Source organism: Carassius gibelio, chromosome A4 (genome assembly GCF_023724105.1).
Source record: "Carassius gibelio isolate Cgi1373 ecotype wild population from Czech Republic chromosome A4, carGib1.2-hapl.c, whole genome shotgun sequence".
Classification (NCBI taxonomy): domain Eukaryota; kingdom Metazoa; phylum Chordata; class Actinopteri; order Cypriniformes; family Cyprinidae; genus Carassius; species Carassius gibelio.
Genome location: NC_068374.1, coordinates 25,854,731 through 25,871,234, shown reverse-complemented (window position 1 = coordinate 25,871,234; position 16,504 = coordinate 25,854,731). Strand labels below are relative to the sequence as shown.

Genomic DNA, 16,504 nt, shown 5'->3' with positions numbered 1-16,504 from the left:
TTTAATGAATCAGTAAAAAGACTTAAGAAATATAGTCTTGAGTCTGAAATTGTGCTGATACAACACATTTACCACTGTTCTTCTAAATTTCACAGGCCAAATCCTGAAATTTCAATAAGGTCATAACATTTTCCCATGCAAATTTTGCACCGACCTCCAGGAGCACTTGGTGATTACAGACGGATGTGTTGGACAGAGTTAGAACTGAACTCTACAGGTAGGTAGACCTTCAACAACAGGATTGGGCACCCCTGATCTAATGAAATTACTAATAATCCGGCTCTGACCTCCAAACAACAACAGAAAAAAAGTACATGAAGATAATAGACAATACCATGAGGAGGCGGCACCAAGGGAATTGGAGTCATTTGATGGATGACGATGTATCACAACAGGTATTCTTCCTTCTTTGAGACTCATTACTTTCATATTGTAACCATTTGAACTGGATTACTACTACTGCTTAGACAAAATGTGACCTCAATGTACAAACTTTGACCTGCTGCATGAGCTTGACAAACTAAGTATGGCAGGGGGTACGAACGCTATATTGAAAGGGCATGCCCTTTTCTCCAGATTCACAATGAAAGGCTCACAGATGTTATTTGGCCTTTTATAAAACCACAGTGGGACCTTTTAGAAAAACGAAAACCATTCAAAATATAATCTTCCTGCTTTAAAACATGTCTCAATATCTTCCCTGTGGAAAGGCATCCACCTTTTGTCAAGGTGAACAACAAGTTTTCACCAGAGCAGAGCCACGGAAATCATCAAAACTCAAATAATAGATCAAAACGGACAACTCATCATCATCGTCATCATCATCAGGCACTATAAAAAAAGCACACATTTGATACTCTGTGGATATGCGAGTGCAAAGGCAGGTTCCTGCAAGCAAATCAACCATCACCCATGATCATGGCATCATCTTACATGGTAATCTTTGCGCTTGCAGTTTTAGTTGAGTTGACTACTCGCACAACAACAGCTTTGCCCAAAGTTAAGATGGATGGAGAAAATACAGACCAAGACAGAGCGGTGTCGACAGAAGGAGAAGATGACTTAAGTCAAATGGGACCCGGGCGGCTCATCTTCAGGAGACAGACGGACAAAGATGGGACAAACCGCATCTTCATATTTGCTGTAAGTGTTTGTCAAGAAATTAACATACTGTACAAAGTAATCAGTTTTATTATACATTCTGTTAGATCAGATAAAAACCGAGATTACATGATTGTAGTTGCCTACATTTACATGCACGCTTTAGTCAGATTAAAGCAAGAAATCGTACCAGTCCGACTTTGCTGGTGTGGTAAGAATCAGATGACCTTTCTATGGGTATTAAACGGAGCTTTCTCAATTCAAGGAATTGTCCTCACATTGCTACATTTATCAGTGCAGTAATGGAACAGTCAGAAAGGACTATGGGAAGGACACGGTCACAAGAGGGAAATTGAATCTATGGATAAAAGGTCCCACGGTGATATTGTGAAAATTGGCTACGCGAGGCATGGGAAACTTTGTCGCAAATTGACACATTTCTTCCATGTCGGGGCTCCATGCGCCGGCTTTGCTCCAGTAGTTTGGGAGCAGTTATGGAGAGGGATCTTGAGGCTGCCCTTGGGCGTGTGCTGTTTGAATTAACTTAAACATCTCCAGGTGTTGTTTCAGATTTTAATGCAGCAGGAAAAATGCCTGTAGAGGGAGCAGTGTTTTTGGGGTGAGCTTTGGCTGCTTCTGTTCAAGTGGCTGTCCCACATTCTGAAGTGCTGACTAAAAATGCCTTTCCCTTTTCCACCAGGACACAGGAATAAAAGGGTCTCTTGGGAGGGAAACAAACCTTGCCTTTTCAAAAACCTTCCCTGTGATGCCGCCAAGTGGGATGGATCATGCTCTGGATGGATTCAACACGAGGGATGAGAGACGTAGCACAGATAATGCCATTCCCATGGGCAGGAGCGACAGTAAGCACGGCAAAGTTTCTCATCTTCTTCAGCAATATTTTTACATAGCCATAAAAGGAGCCTGATATGCTTGAGGAAACATATTGAGAAGAACCCTTATTGGAAAACAATAATCCCTATCTTTCTGAAAAACAAAACAGATTACCAGATATAGAGCCAGACTAAGATGGTTTGCTGGTCTTACATTGTTCAAGCTTGTCTCCCAACTGAAGAGTGTCCAAAGCTCCTCTACAACTGGCAAATCAGACCAGCAAAGCAGCTTCAGTTGATTTAATCTTGGTTTCAGCAGGGAATATACCAGTGAATAAACAAGTAGCCTTCCAGTTACATTTAATGCTAAATTTATTTGCTCTTCCTGTTCTTTTCACAGTACTGAGGTGCATGATAGGGAGAGTATACAGGCCCTGCTGGCAAGCTTGAAAACAGAGCAGCTGACAAAGCACCTGCATGATTTTCCCAGCTCACCCCTGATCCTCCAAGACACTCCAAATATAAAAGATGACAAACATACTTGTATGATTTAAAAAGAAACTGAAATAAAAAATTTATTACAATCTGCAAACTATGAGTCAAGTTTCAGGGGAACGGAATGCATTCATGAAAGGTACTATGGTCACACAATCCTCAACTAAAATGACAACAGTTCTTTCTCTGCCAACTCATGACCCTTTCCCTTGCATCTCAAACACGCACACACAAATAGATTAAAACACATGCCGTTTGGAATAGAGTAACATGACTTGTGTTAAAGGGACAGTAAAAAAGCATTTAAAGGACTATTTCACCTAAACATAAAAGGTTGAGAACAACATGAGGGTGAATAAATTACTAATTTCAGGTAAGTTGTCACTTTAAATGCATTTAGAGAGCACCAAAGTTGCCAAAGCAGAACATCACAATTGACAAGAGATTGGTGAGTAAATCACAGTCTGAAAAAGCCGGTGAGTTTGCCCTGACCAGCAATAAGCTTCTTGCTGGCAGCTTTAACGTTCCTTTTCCCCAGCCCTCCAGCGGGAGTCTTGGTAGGGGGTCTTTTCTGAGGGGGCTGGTTCTCTTCTCTTCCTTGCTCGGTGCACTCTCTATTGGCGAGCTTTCTCTTTGAGGTCCCGGTTGCTCTTCTGAGCTGTTCTGGCTGAGTCCCCTTCCCACCTGCTCGGTTCCAAGCATTTCCACTATGTTCCCCCAGAGCGGATTGGCCGCGACCTTCATGCCTTAAGTTAGTGGCCTCTAGATACATATACACAGAAAAACAAGAAAGGAGGGACAAAATAAAAACTTTGGTGAAACAATGAGCAGGAAAAAAAAAAGGAGGGTGGGCTGAGGACGGGAGTGTAGAAAAGGTTACGATGAAATTTCTGACGTTAGTCTGCACTTTAACAGGCGGTGTGTTTATTTTACAGCCCTGAAACTGAACATTTGTCATGTAACCTGGTGGAGCGAAGCACGCATTCCCACAAAAAGTGAGCGGAGGGTGGGGGGGGGGGGTGGTGTTGGGGGAACGTGTGCTCCGTTTTACATCAGATGTGGGGGCAGCCAGGTTTTACGGGATGGGGAATCATTTAAAGGTTGATCTTAAGTACCAGTCCCCAAGCAGGGACTGGGCAGGGATCAAGTCCTGGGCTGTGGAGGTAGACCTGGGCATCTTTCCGACCATGTGTCGTCAGAAAAAGTACTTCTGCATGTGTGTGCGCAGCGAACAGACCAAGCATGAAGGTTATTCAGTACACTAAGAACTGAGCCCCTCTTAAGAAAAGAAGAAGCCAAAAAAACACTTAAGACCCCATGAAATGACTTGATGAACACGGATTTCTTGACGATCGGTTGCGGCGGGTGGGATATTCTCATTCTAGAGAGGCCGTGATAGGACATTAACCTGTGGCATCATCATTAATTAATAAAAGCATTAAGTTTCATTCTGTGATCTTTTCAAAAGGACACAAGAGCATCTTAAATGGTCTCAAAGCGAATACACAAGGACAACGAGCAACAAAACTACGTTTGCATGGTGTTTTGAAATGTGACAGAGGCACTACCTTTAAGGCTGATGTCCATCCCACTGGACTCAGGTTCTTCCTCCAGAGTCACATGTAAAGAGACCGGTTTTTTGGGTGCAGGGTGCACACAGGTAGGAAGTTGGCTGGTGCTGGGAAACTCCAACACCCGGTTGAGGGGCATCTCATCCTTGTATGTACATGCAAACTGAGAGCGGACAGTTGGCCGCGCAACCTTTAAATGAAAAAAGAATTCAATTTGCTTTTAAAATTATTACTTTTCTAAAAGTTTGTAGCAATTCAGATTTGAATCCAAATGTATGTTTGTAAAACAAAAATGGTTGAACTTTATTTTACAGTACGTGTACTTCCATGTACTTATAGTGCACGTTCTGGTACTACCAAGTTCTGGTAATACAAGGTAACTACATGGGTTAGGGTTAGGTTTAGGGGTAGGTTCAGGGTTAGTACCTAGTTATTACATAGTTATTGTAATTACTATAATAAGTACATAGTATGTACATGGGGAACAGGACTGTAAAATATATATATATAAAATATTATAAACAAATGATGTATGGCACAGTAGCCCTAGAGCACTGGCAGAACACAACAAATGACAATCCAATCAACTGTCCAGAAACTCTCTCACACTGGCCTCAGGACATTAGGCCGTTCTTATGTTTGAGCCCTGCTGATAGAACTGGGTGGAGATGACAACATCTAAAATCTTATGAGAAGGAATACAGAAAAATAGGATAAATACTGCGGTCCAGAGGCCGCCGTGAGGTGCATGAAAAAAGAAATGGTATCTCACACAGGCGTAGTGAACCTCTAAGGTCTCGAGGGTCTCAGAGAAGCGCTGATCCACCTCTTTCAGGGCCTTTGATCCATCCCTGCTAAGGATTATCAGGATTCAACGCTCTCTCCCTCAGGCTAGCCGGCCACAGTAGGAGAGTGGAATTCAGGAAAGTAAAAAAAAAAAAAAAATGTAAAAATACTGCAGGCATAGTTGGGTGGGACTGCAAAAGCGTAGAGAAAATGGACTGGTGGGTGTGTCAGGGGGTGGGGGTGGGGGTGGGGGGTTGAGATCAAAGCTTGAGTGCAGCTTTTTCAAAAGAGCACCTAAAACAACATTATCGCTCAGATTGGGCGCTTTCGTATGGGAGGCTTATATGGTACATTGGGCAGCCCTGAGTGTACGCCAATAGAGAGCCCAAGAAAAACTGCGACAGACTGGGTCCACCAACTACTTCTTCTGATATGAACGTCATCATTAAGCCCTCAGTAACATGAGGGGGTGTGTCTGGCTGTTTGTAAAGCACACAATGAAATGACGCATGGTTGAATAACACCTGTTTTGGGACAAACCCACTGAGCCAGCTGACACAGCACCAGTAGCAGTGATGTTATGACTCCATTTACAGGTGGTATTAACATCAGATCAAAATATAAGTAGTCGGTTGAGACACATTAGTGGTCACGGTTTTCATTTGGTAGTAAATATGTATCAAATGAGCTGAATCAGTATGAGGGGAGGGTTTCTGATTTTGTATTACGGTCTATGTCAGAACGAATAATTCTACAAATAGTCATTATGCACACATTTCCAATGTGTTTCCCTGTCTTTTCCAGCCCACATTGGGATCGGCTTCAGGATCTCTGTGACAACATAGAGCCTAAGTGGTTTGGAGAATGGATGGATGATTATTTAAATCATTAGGTTTAAAGGTGCTGTATTGTAGGATTGACACTGAGTGGTTGAACTAGGTATTGAAGTCCAAATTAAAAATATTGGAGAGGGTTTTTTCACCTGGTCCCTCCTCCTCAGACAAATGCAGGTTGCCAGATTGCCGACACCAAAAGGAACGAGCACACTTGACAATGAATGAAATGTATGTGCTGTTTTCAACCAACTGGAAACCCGGGGTGATGAAAAACAATTGGGTAAACTGGCAGTGGCTGGGTAGGTTTTCAAAGGAGAACAACTGACTATAGCATTGTTTTTCAGATAAACAAGTATATTAACTTAGCATGTTTCTTAAATATCTACAAACATATTAAGGTATCTTTATGTTTTAGTAGAGTCAAAAAATGTACATAAAGCAACCTTTAAAAAAAAAAAAAAATATATATATATATATATATATATATATATATATATATATATATATATATATATATATATATAAATTGTTATTAAATTAGAAAATAATATTATTACTGGTTTATTCTATTTTAAAGGGGTCATATGACGTTGCTAAAAATAACATTATTTTGTGTTTTTGGTGTAATGAAATGTTTTTATGCGGTTTAAGGTTCAAAAAACACATTTGTTGATGTATTTCCCCAGCAACCAGCACGGAAGACACAATAAAATGGATATTGTGTGCTTTTGGCAGGGCAAACAAAGTATTTTTGCTTTCACAATGAAACACACAGCTTCTCCATGACATGGCGCCAGTGGCAACAGCGAGAATAAAAGGTATGTTTCCTTTCTTTGCGTTAACATTTGGGAGGCGTTATGCAAATCTTCCCACATAGTTCCGTACACATATGGGGGAGTGTTAAACCGAGCCATTTTAGGAGGGCGAGGACAATTCGTAACTTTTATAAAGAACATCTCTTTGGGTTAGAGACTTTGGTCTTCACAACTTTACAGATCTTCTTTATGCAGCAAGAGCTTGTAACACTCCAAAGAGAAAGAAAGAACTGAAATCAGATCAGATCATATGACCCCTTTAATAGCTTTTAATAAATAACATTATTCTTTCATATTATTACTATTATTAATACTACTACTAATATTTTTAATTAATTGTTAATGCCTAGAATAAACCTTCACTCACTATTAATTTATTTACTTCAATACTTTTCAATAAATAATATTAATATCACATATTTATGACAACAACAACAAAAAAAATTGGTAATGTGACAATTTGAAATTGAATATAATGTTTTGAGCAGAATTGTGTGCTATTTTAGATGAGTACCTGTATTAAAAAGAAAAATGCAGTTTTCAGTTCAGTTCACTGTTTAACATCAACTTGTAGTGATGCTTGTGCTTTTTCCAAATTTCCACATCACACATTTTGGACCCCATTTAAACCTGTACTTAGGACCATCCACTTGAGATTGCGTTATAAGATACAGACATTAATACCAGAAGCCTGTTTTGAGGGTGTTTTTAAATGGACATTCGTAGCAGGAAATGTACTTTACATTATGTAAAAATGTACTACCATCTTTTTATATGTATAATAGTGGCCCTCAGTGTATCAACTGGGGTTCATTAGGAGTTCATGACGGTTCTCAGAATTATCTCTCTCTGCAGTCTTAATGCTGGAGGACCCTCTTGGTCTCTCCGCTTGTGCCAATCGACGTCAGTCTGTGATGAAATTATTGGAGTACAACTGGATAAAGTCATTCTGCAGACAACAGGAAACAATAACCGTTCAAGTTCCCCTTGCTAGCTGAGTAACCCCACTGATTATGGCATGTTCAAAGTGAAATTGATGCAGAAAGCTTCCGCCCGTTCAGTTCAGGAAGCGGTGAGCTGTCCGGGGACCATTACTGCTCACTAACACAGGAAGGCGGCCAGAGAGTGGAGGTCTAAAGAGACATCTGCTAGTGCAATCAAATAAAGAAACCTTTTAACAAAATGTGCCTAGCATAAATGTTCACAGAGCGCTCACCCTTTCTCGTTGGTGAAGATGCCCAGAAATAAAAAAAATAAACTAATTTCCCATTCTCATTTAAAATGCACTAGCAATCCAAAGACTAGTTAAGGTTGATTTCAGAAACAAGCTTCTTGACAAACATCATTTAGCTGCTATTCAGGCCGTCGTTTCATATTAAGGGATTTATATTTTGGATAAGACAGGCTTTAATTGTGTAAGTGTGCATCTTTAAAATGTAACACTCAGTGGTTGTTTAATATAACAGGAAACCTGCTGCACAAGCACGGTGCAATAAAAAAAATAAAAAAAAACCCGACTATAAATTTGTACATTAATAAACAGAGGAAGCAGATGATATAGCTTGTGAATGTGCATTACTTGCTGTCTCAGTGTCACATTAAATTTGGTATTTGAGATTGGGGTCTCTGCTTACATCCCCAATGATTCTTTACCTTGGACTTGATGTGTTCTTGTTGGCTCAAGACACGGTTCCGTAAGGGCTCTGGAGAAGATCCTGTGGGAGCTTCTGGAGATCTATAGACACAAAGTGGAAAACGAACAAGCTGAATATTTAAGGAACAGTTTAATTAGGCAAATAAACACAAATTAACTGTGTCACACCTTTTAAAGTTAAGTGAATTACAGGAAAATCTACCTTTCTTTTTTTTTTTTTACAGACTATATTTTTGCATACATATCAAATTATAATACAATATTTGTATCGGTTTAATTCCATAAATAAATTATGATCTATTTTTGTCCTATGGCAACAGTTTGCAATTTTACATAAAAAATAGATATTACACCAATGTGGAGTTACTCACTTGTAAAGGGCAAAAAGGCAAATTAATTGAGAAGACAGACGACAAAATAAATAAATGTTTCTCACCAACTGTATTAATGCATTACATATGTTATTATTATAATTATTATTAAAGTGAATGAAATAAATATTAAGCATTGTTATTTTTATTTACTTAAATTCATAAAACAAAAACAAAAAATTAGCATACATTTTTGTCCTATGACCACAGTTAACCGTTTTACATGAAAAAAGACTAATACAGCAATGTGGAGTGACTCACTTGTAAAGGTTAAGAAGACAAGCTCCAGAGCTGCCATTAAGAACTGCATGATCTTCAGAGAGCAGTTCTGCCTTGTTCCTGCAGGGCGGTGCTAGTGCTTCTTCATCCAAAAGAGTCATTAGTACCTTCACGGTCTCTCGGCCCCCATAGGCAGTGCAGTGGTTAATAGCATACGCTTTGGGCTAAAACAGAAACATTGTTTGTCTTACTAATGAGGATGGAAAAAAAGATTTGGAGAAGATAGGGTAAATCCACTAAGTTTTACCCTTGCCGGACTGATTCCTGTGCCAACAGCTGAATGCGTCTGCATGGTGTGTATTTGACCGATTCTTTCCTTGAGACTTTTGGCTGTATCCTCTGCTGCAAGGTACACTGGGTCTCCATTACTGCGGCCTTTGACCAGAGCAGCTCTAATACTAGATACCAGCTTGAATCCAGCTTCTCTGTTGGGAAAAACACAATGCAACATGCACCCATTTTCATCGTTTAGCATTTCTAAAGGTGTGGTCACAAACTTTAAATATTCTTCCAATCGTACACATGCAAAACATAACAGCAAGTACACAAACACATACATCATGTTTTTTTTTGTTAAAGGAAAGGTCAAATGCCATTTCATGCATTCTGACTTTACACTGTTAAAGAGTTGGATTCTCATGCTAAACAGAGGGTTGTGGGAATTCGCTGATTATTTAACATTCTGAACACATTATTCAGGGATCCTTCCCACACATCTTGACCAATGAATTTCCATGATTTTTCCATAACCACTTGGAGATTACTATATTTTTTTAAAGATTTGCTAATGAGTCATTCAAACCGATTTGTGAACTGCTTTGGCTTTAAAAACAATGATGCACGCACAAATAACTATGGCTTGCTAACAAGTTTCCAGATCTCTGCGCATGTTTTTAGATCAAAGTCTATACATTTCCTACTACTACTACTAATACTAACAGATTATAATTATTGTTATTACTACTACTATTATTATTAACAATAATAATATTTCCATAATTGAACTTAATGAATAGCTAATATTTATTTAATATTTACGCCGTTTCCAGGTTTCCCATGACTGTCAGACGCCTGATTATTAATTATTTCTTAAAGTGGTTTGTTGCAGAAAAATGGTTCGGCTTGATTAAAATCTAGTGTGATCACTCCATAACTCACGTAAAAATGCGGTCTAGGAGGGTCCAAGAGGTTTTCGTGCCAGACCAGCGATATTGCTGTACTCCACCTCACTTTGTGTGTGAATATATGAAGAGATTAATAAATGTAAACATTTGAGCTGCAGCGGGAAAGAGGCCGCCCTGAATCCCTGACCTTGCTTTTGTGAAAGGGAATTACAGTAACAGAATCATCTGGGAAAACAGATGTTAGCCGTACGAGAGACCCCGATTCCCCCGTAAGGAGTGTTTGTGTGTGGTAATACAGTACTCCATAAGGTGCTGGGAGGTGGGGAACTGCACAGGCAGGGAAGCAGGCCGATGAAAGACCCCTTTTGGCTCCGCGCTCACAGTCTCTCATCAGAGAAAAGAGACGTGGTGGTGAACAGGACCACATGCAGCAGGTTCAAGGCACTTCCATCAAAAATGAAGTTGATGCACTGCGGAAAATGACCTTGCGTCCTCTCTGAAGAACTCAATCATCTATTCAATTCAGCTCCATGTGTTGTGCTGCCAAACGTCTAGAGGAGATTTGCTTGGACGGTTTGAAGTGCGAGTTATCATGGCAAAGATCTCACCGTTATGACGTTTAATCATAGTTATCAAACTAAGGAGGGACAAAGCCGCCATTTGCTGCTCAGTACAACACACTTTGATGTTCCTCAGATAAACATGCTTGAACAATTCAGGCGATTTCATTAATACTGGTGCAGACGTCATTAAAAGGTTGCTTTTGAGAAGAGGACCATACATCGATACATGGCAGCAGGTAAAAGACGAGAGAATTCGTTTTTAAAGATAGGACGAGACCAACAGATCTACAAATACAGATAGCAAGTACAATTTCTCTGGGCAAAGCAAGGAGATACAAAATCTTTCGTGTAAATCAAAGGCTTCTCTACACTCATCTGGGGTCGTGCACTAGTCAAGGCTAGGTCATGACTGTTCTGGCTTTTAATTCAAAGCAATGGCGGTTCATACAATAACATAAAACTCATACTACTCCTTAGGTTAATATTAAGCATGTGCAACATACAATTGCACATGCTAAAAAGTCAATTTGTTGTATGCAAAAGTCAATTTGTTGTATGCATACTTGAATGACCTGCAACATCAGGCAAAGAGAGGAATATACAACAGACATGATGCATGACTCCAAATGACCTTCCATTTCTAGTGTTATCAATTAGTAGCAATAAGTATCAGTGATTATTTTTGGCTGACCTGTGCTTAAATAAATGCTTATATGTACACATACTTTTTATGGGGCCAAGCATAAATGAATGAATGAATAAAATCATAGGAAAATACACAAAATAATAAATTACTTTCTAAAAACACTTACTTTTTTAAACTGTATTGGAACTCTGCTGGAACAACTGCCATGTAGACTTAAGACGTTTGTTGTGTTCAGAATGGAATACTTTGGATATGGAATTCTAATACAGGATTTTTTTTTAAAGCGTGAAATTGTACCTGGGATTAGAGGTTTCTCCCAAAACGTCTTGACACTGGTCGATAAAATTGAGAAACTCTGATAAGCCCTTTACGTGCTTTCTTAATGGGTGAGACTCAGGTGGGGCATAGCCCTTTCCTCCCAGCTGTATGGCCCTGACAAATGATGTAACCGTCTGAATAAACAAAAACTGCAATTAATTAGCATTCGCATTATGGTTAAAAAGATGAAGACTTGATAATGTTAACTCATTTATATTTGAAAAGTATAAGTCATTGTAAATTCACCAGGAAGAGAGATGAGGTGCTGTCGCAGGCAGCGTGCCTAAGGTCAGTAAAGGCGATGTGACCCAGAGAGCGATTTGGGTTGTCCAGAGTGTATGCGAGAGCCAAGTCATTCTTAGAGTTCACCAGAAGGCCCAAATAAGAACAGAAAACTCTCCTGACAACTCTCTGTACCTGAAAGAAAAGTTGAACAACACCTTAGTGTGATAATTGGAATTGGACTTAAAACACATCAACATGTTAACTGAAAGGGTAAAATCGATGGTTTGTTTTTACTAGGAAAGGTTCATACTCTTCCGTTCTGCAATACTGATGAGTCAAGTTAGCTGACTTGGATGCATATTGTATATGGAGGACGGGTTTTTCCACAGCCCCTTAAGCTTGAACAGGCAAGGCTCATAAACTTCATCACCCCAGTATTACAGTGGCAAAGCCCAGCGTCTACTCGCACATAAATCAGAGCCCAGCAGAGCAGCTGTGAACAGAACTGGGCGAGAGTAGCAGTAGTTTCAACACACTATACAAAGTGCTTTTAAAACATCCCGTTCTCATTCCACGATTCTGAGAGTATGAAATGATAAATATGATGTGATATTCACATTCTTCCGAATAAGAGGCACATGCAAGGGGTTGAAATTTTAACAGAAAAGGGGAATAAACAGCCAGCAAAACTATGGTAAGATCTCAACAAATATCACAAAAATAGGTCCTTTGCTTAACTCCACCTTCCTTAGTTACTGTTGCCAGGTGCAATAAGCTTTAAAAATGTCGCACAGGGCAATGCCTTCAATTAATTATATTATAAATATTTATAGCAACATTATATCAATAATAAATGCTATACATTAAACACTTTAGCAAATTAAATTTAAATTAAATGTATGCATTTATCAGATGCTTTTATCCATTATATATATATATATATATATATATATATATATATATATATATATATATATATATATATATATATATATATATATATATATATATATATATATATATATATATATATATATATATATATATATATATATATTTATTGTTTACACATATGTTATTCAGTACATACAGTAAAAGTGTTAAGTGCTTTGTTGAAATGTTTGCGTTCATCCCATTTGTTGTCATTACACTGTATGGTCACTAAGAGCCACACACAAACAAAAACAACAACAACAAAACACTTATTCTAGTCTCATGCTAATCTATCACCATTTACCTGTGGACTGCAGATTCCAGCCTTGTTGGATGGAGTCGCGGGACACACAGGAAGTGGATCCATTTTCTCCAAACTCTCCTTTTCACCGATGAGAAACTGAAACAGTTGCATCTAGATAGCGATAAGACCGAGAATATGCCACAGATTAAAGATCTTTCAGATGGATAACTGAAAGAAAAACCAAATCTGAGGCCCTCTGGCAGCACTCACCGCGGTTAGGGGCTCCTCAGGGTCCTCATTTATTCGAAGCTCCTTGAACGTAATGAAGACGTCAATCAAGTCCACAGTATTGGTGCGTTTCAAAAAGCAGTCATACTCTTTTCGGATGAGGTCATAGTTTTGTGGAAGAGGGATATCGTTGTGGGATAGCTGGAGTTTATCCAGAAGGAAGTATTTCCAGGCAGCCAAGACTTCACTCAAAGCAACACCAAAGTCCCCATGTTCCTGTCAGGAGCGGAGCAAACACAGGGACGAGCATATTACGCACAACTGTTCCACAGAAAATGTACAGATATGGAACAAAATGCATGATTCAAACTTGCGTGACTCATTCTTTTTCCTACCACTGCATGTATAAACTGCAAGCAAGCAAGCATGTATATTGAAATTCAAAATGGAGATCCTACTGGTTTAAATAATGGTAATGTGGATTTAAAATGCTGTTCAGAAGTCCACCTGTGAAAATGTGTTTTTCATCCTATTTTTTTCTTGATAAAATTATCAGCAGAAGAATTACAAATCTTCTAAAGGTCAGTTGACCATCTGTACAAAGTTCACATGATCAGTGTCACATATTTGACTTTTAATTAGTGCTTTTAAACCATGCTTTGCATATTTTTGACATAAAATAATAATAATAATAATAAAAATATTTTTAATAATGAATATTCATTTGAATTATTTCATAATAATGAAATTCAAAAGGGTCATTTTTGATGTACCAGTAAATATATTTAATATATATACAATTTAATTTATCCATATGATGGCAAAGCTGTATTTTTTCAGCAGCCATTACTCCAGTCTTTAATGCCACATGATCCTACAGAAATCATTATAATATGTTGATTTTGTGCTTCAGAAACTCTTTTTTTTTTATTATCAGTGTTGAAAATGTTTTGTGGAAACTGTGATAATGTGGTTGTGGTTGTTTTCAGGTTACTTAGATTAATAGGAGGTTTAAAAGTGCAGCATTTATTTCAAATAGAAAATGTTTTAATTTATGATATTGCGGAATAAGTCTTAAGCAACATTACCTGCTTGTTGACCCCAGCCATAGCAAGTTGTAGGACCATTAGCATCCCATCAGCCCCTTGGATGGTGGTCCTCTCGGAGTCTAACACCCTGTGACATTCTCTCCTGAAGACTCTGATCATTGTTCTCAGGCTTTCCTCCATAACCACCATTATTCAACCCTACAAAATGAACAACAGGGCCAGATAATAAGCAGATCAGCACTGAAATGATTTTGAGCAGACAGTAGTTCTTACATGCAACCCAGCCAGCATCACATATACCTTTCCAAGTCTAACACTGAGCCAGAACAGAAAGTCCGAAGACATCAAGCAAAATCACAATAATAGGAACAAGAAGCCCTTTGCACTTTATTAGGAACAGAACCTTCAAACTTCTTATGTCAACTTACCAACACTGATATTTAGACGCGTACTAGATCTCTAATGTGAAACACATGGGAAAACAGACGCCAGTAGATGTAAGTTATTATAAACTGAACCGACCGCTGCCTGTAAATTTAAATCCACATGCCAGGACGCCTGGACCAATCACAGAGGGCGATGCGTTAGACACGCCCCCGCCAAACGGGAAGTCAGCAAACAGAAGGGTCCCGTTTTGTTTCAAACCACAACGCGTCTCACGATTGTTGACATGAAAAGCAATAAAACTCATGCGGTGATTTAAAAAAAATATGGGAGCTATACCATCCATTTGAAAAAATCAGTTTATATGACTGCAGGGGCAGTAAATTTACCCAGAACTATAATTTGTTTCAGTTCATCTAGGCAAATTAGCTCTAAAGTAAACCATTAATTAGTGTATTTTACAATTGTTTATAGCGTTTGCATTTTATTATGTATATCCCCTTATTATAATAATAAAAATACTCAGTATCTCCGAATGTATGTTTTTATAGCTCACAAACGAAAAAATATTTTTTAAAAAAAGTGTTCCGATAAATTTAAACTGACAATAAAGTAAGGAACTGCATCAATTCGTAGTATGTTTTTTTTTTTGGCTTTTTTTCCTAATGCCAATCAATGCAGATAACTCGTTCTTTCCTGATATTTCTTTATGCTAGCGTCATTATTGCGTCACTCACCTGGAAGTAAACAAACGCGATCACGTGATCAGAGCGCGCTGAGAACAACCACCAGAACCCAGATGATCTCAACGAGTTCACGAAGTTATCATAAATTCGTCATATAAAGTTTGTATGCATTTTTTATATGCATCACTCGTTGCACATCAGCCTGCTGTCTCTGATCTAAGTGTAACGTTAGTTGTTCATTCATAACTTCGACAGTAAAATGAATGTACAAAGACCGTGAAAAAATATAAACAGTTATATATTTATTATATCATAACACATGTGAGTTACAGTAGTTATAGGTTTTATTTTATTTTTGTAAAGTTATATTCTCTGAACATAGCAAACTTTCTTCATGTAACCAAATCAATTAAAATTTTTCTAACCAAGTCTGGACAGCAAACATCATGTCAGAACTTTTTTTGCACTTTTGTTAACCATTATGATGGCATTCTCCTCCACTAAAATGCATTTCGATTGCTATTTAGGATATTTTGGAGGGTATGTAAATTGGGATGCCCGGTGGACTGAGTTCTCTCTGGCAGGCTCAAGTAATCACACTTTACCAACAAAACATCCATTCTTACATGAAACTCAAGGACTGTGTTCGGAAAGGATCACTAGCATAGGTACTGTGCAGTATACACTTTAAATTCATTCAGAAGTGGTCCAAGGTTTGTCTTGTCAGCCATACAAGAACACTTCGGGGTCCTAAAAGAATTGTTTCCTATTGAACACCATATAAAATTAGTTATATATATATATATATATATATATATATATATAGTTGTATATTTTAAGTGTACATCAAGTGTAAATTTCATAATTTTTTATTAGACGTTTGAAATAAACTCTTAAAAGGACTCTTAAGCCCCCAGTCTAGTGATTTGTTTTTGTGCAGGAGGAAAACAGAGTTTGATGATGTAGAATTGACCAATTTGCAAGTGTTCTTGCATGAAGTTCGTCCTGTCTCATGGAGCCCTGAAACACATCTGGGCAAACTCCCTCCGTTAATACTGCTTTTAGCATGTTCTGCTTTTAAATGCAGGGGAGTAACCATATAAAACTGATTGATTATGATGTGACTTTATGTGTGTAACAGAAGATGTGGAATTATGATGATGCATGGAAGGAACACAGGTCTTGATGCCAGACGGCGCTGTACAGTTCTTCATCTAAGACCGGGTTCCTACTCTTCATTAAATGCTCAGACACAGTATATGATAAGTGATTTATTTCACCACACAAATTGTGATATTCTTTTAAATGTTAGATAAATATGCTTTTTTCCCCATATTGCACTATTGAATTTCCCTTCCTAATT

At 38.3% G+C, this 16,504-nt stretch overlaps 2 protein-coding genes across 2 annotated transcripts; one reads left to right on the top strand and one right to left on the bottom strand.

The window, feature by feature from the left end:
* The first annotated feature begins 837 nt into the window (after positions 1–837).
* Positions 838–2,478, top strand: LOC127974892 (pro-MCH 2-like). Its single transcript, XM_052578458.1, has 3 exons — positions 838–1,143; positions 1,802–1,964; positions 2,335–2,478. Exons 1-3 carry the CDS (start codon positions 913–915, stop codon positions 2,382–2,384), a joined length of 444 nt encoding a protein of 147 aa, XP_052434418.1. The 5' UTR covers positions 838–912; the 3' UTR covers positions 2,385–2,478.
* LOC127974885 (PCNA-interacting partner-like) lies at positions 2,476–14,659 on the bottom strand. Its single transcript, XM_052578446.1, has 11 exons — positions 14,500–14,659; positions 14,111–14,269; positions 13,065–13,298; positions 12,855–12,965; positions 11,639–11,809; positions 11,372–11,526; positions 8,989–9,166; positions 8,724–8,905; positions 8,091–8,172; positions 3,998–4,190; positions 2,476–3,191 (listed from the first exon to the last, which is right to left on the bottom strand). Exons 2-11 carry the CDS (start codon positions 14,258–14,260, stop codon positions 2,887–2,889), a joined length of 1,761 nt encoding a protein of 586 aa, XP_052434406.1. The 5' UTR covers positions 14,261–14,269; positions 14,500–14,659; the 3' UTR covers positions 2,476–2,886.
* Between the last annotated feature and the right edge of the window lie 1,845 nt (positions 14,660–16,504).

What these genes read in the sequence shown, in the direction of transcription:
- LOC127974885 (XM_052578446.1), bottom strand. Translation starts at nt 14,260, where the DNA reads ATGGTGGTTATGGAGGAAAGCCTGAGAACAATGATCAGAGTCTTCAGG. An exon ending in GCACCTCATCTCTCTTCCTG is followed by an intron (nt 11,527 to 11,638) that starts GTGAATTTACAA and finishes TTGTTTATTCAG; the next exon opens with ACGGTTACATCATTTGTCAG. An exon ending in CAGGAATCAGTCCGGCAAGG is followed by an intron (nt 8,906 to 8,988) that starts GTAAAACTTAGT and finishes TTTCTGTTTTAG; the next exon opens with CCCAAAGCGTATGCTATTAA.
- LOC127974892 (XM_052578458.1), top strand. Translation starts at nt 913, where the DNA reads ATGATCATGGCATCATCTTACATGGTAATCTTTGCGCTTGCAGTTTTA. An exon ending in ACCGCATCTTCATATTTGCT is followed by an intron (nt 1,144 to 1,801) that starts GTAAGTGTTTGT and finishes CTTTTCCACCAG; the next exon opens with GACACAGGAATAAAAGGGTC. An exon ending in TCCCATGGGCAGGAGCGACA is followed by an intron (nt 1,965 to 2,334) that starts GTAAGCACGGCA and finishes TTCTTTTCACAG; the next exon opens with TACTGAGGTGCATGATAGGG.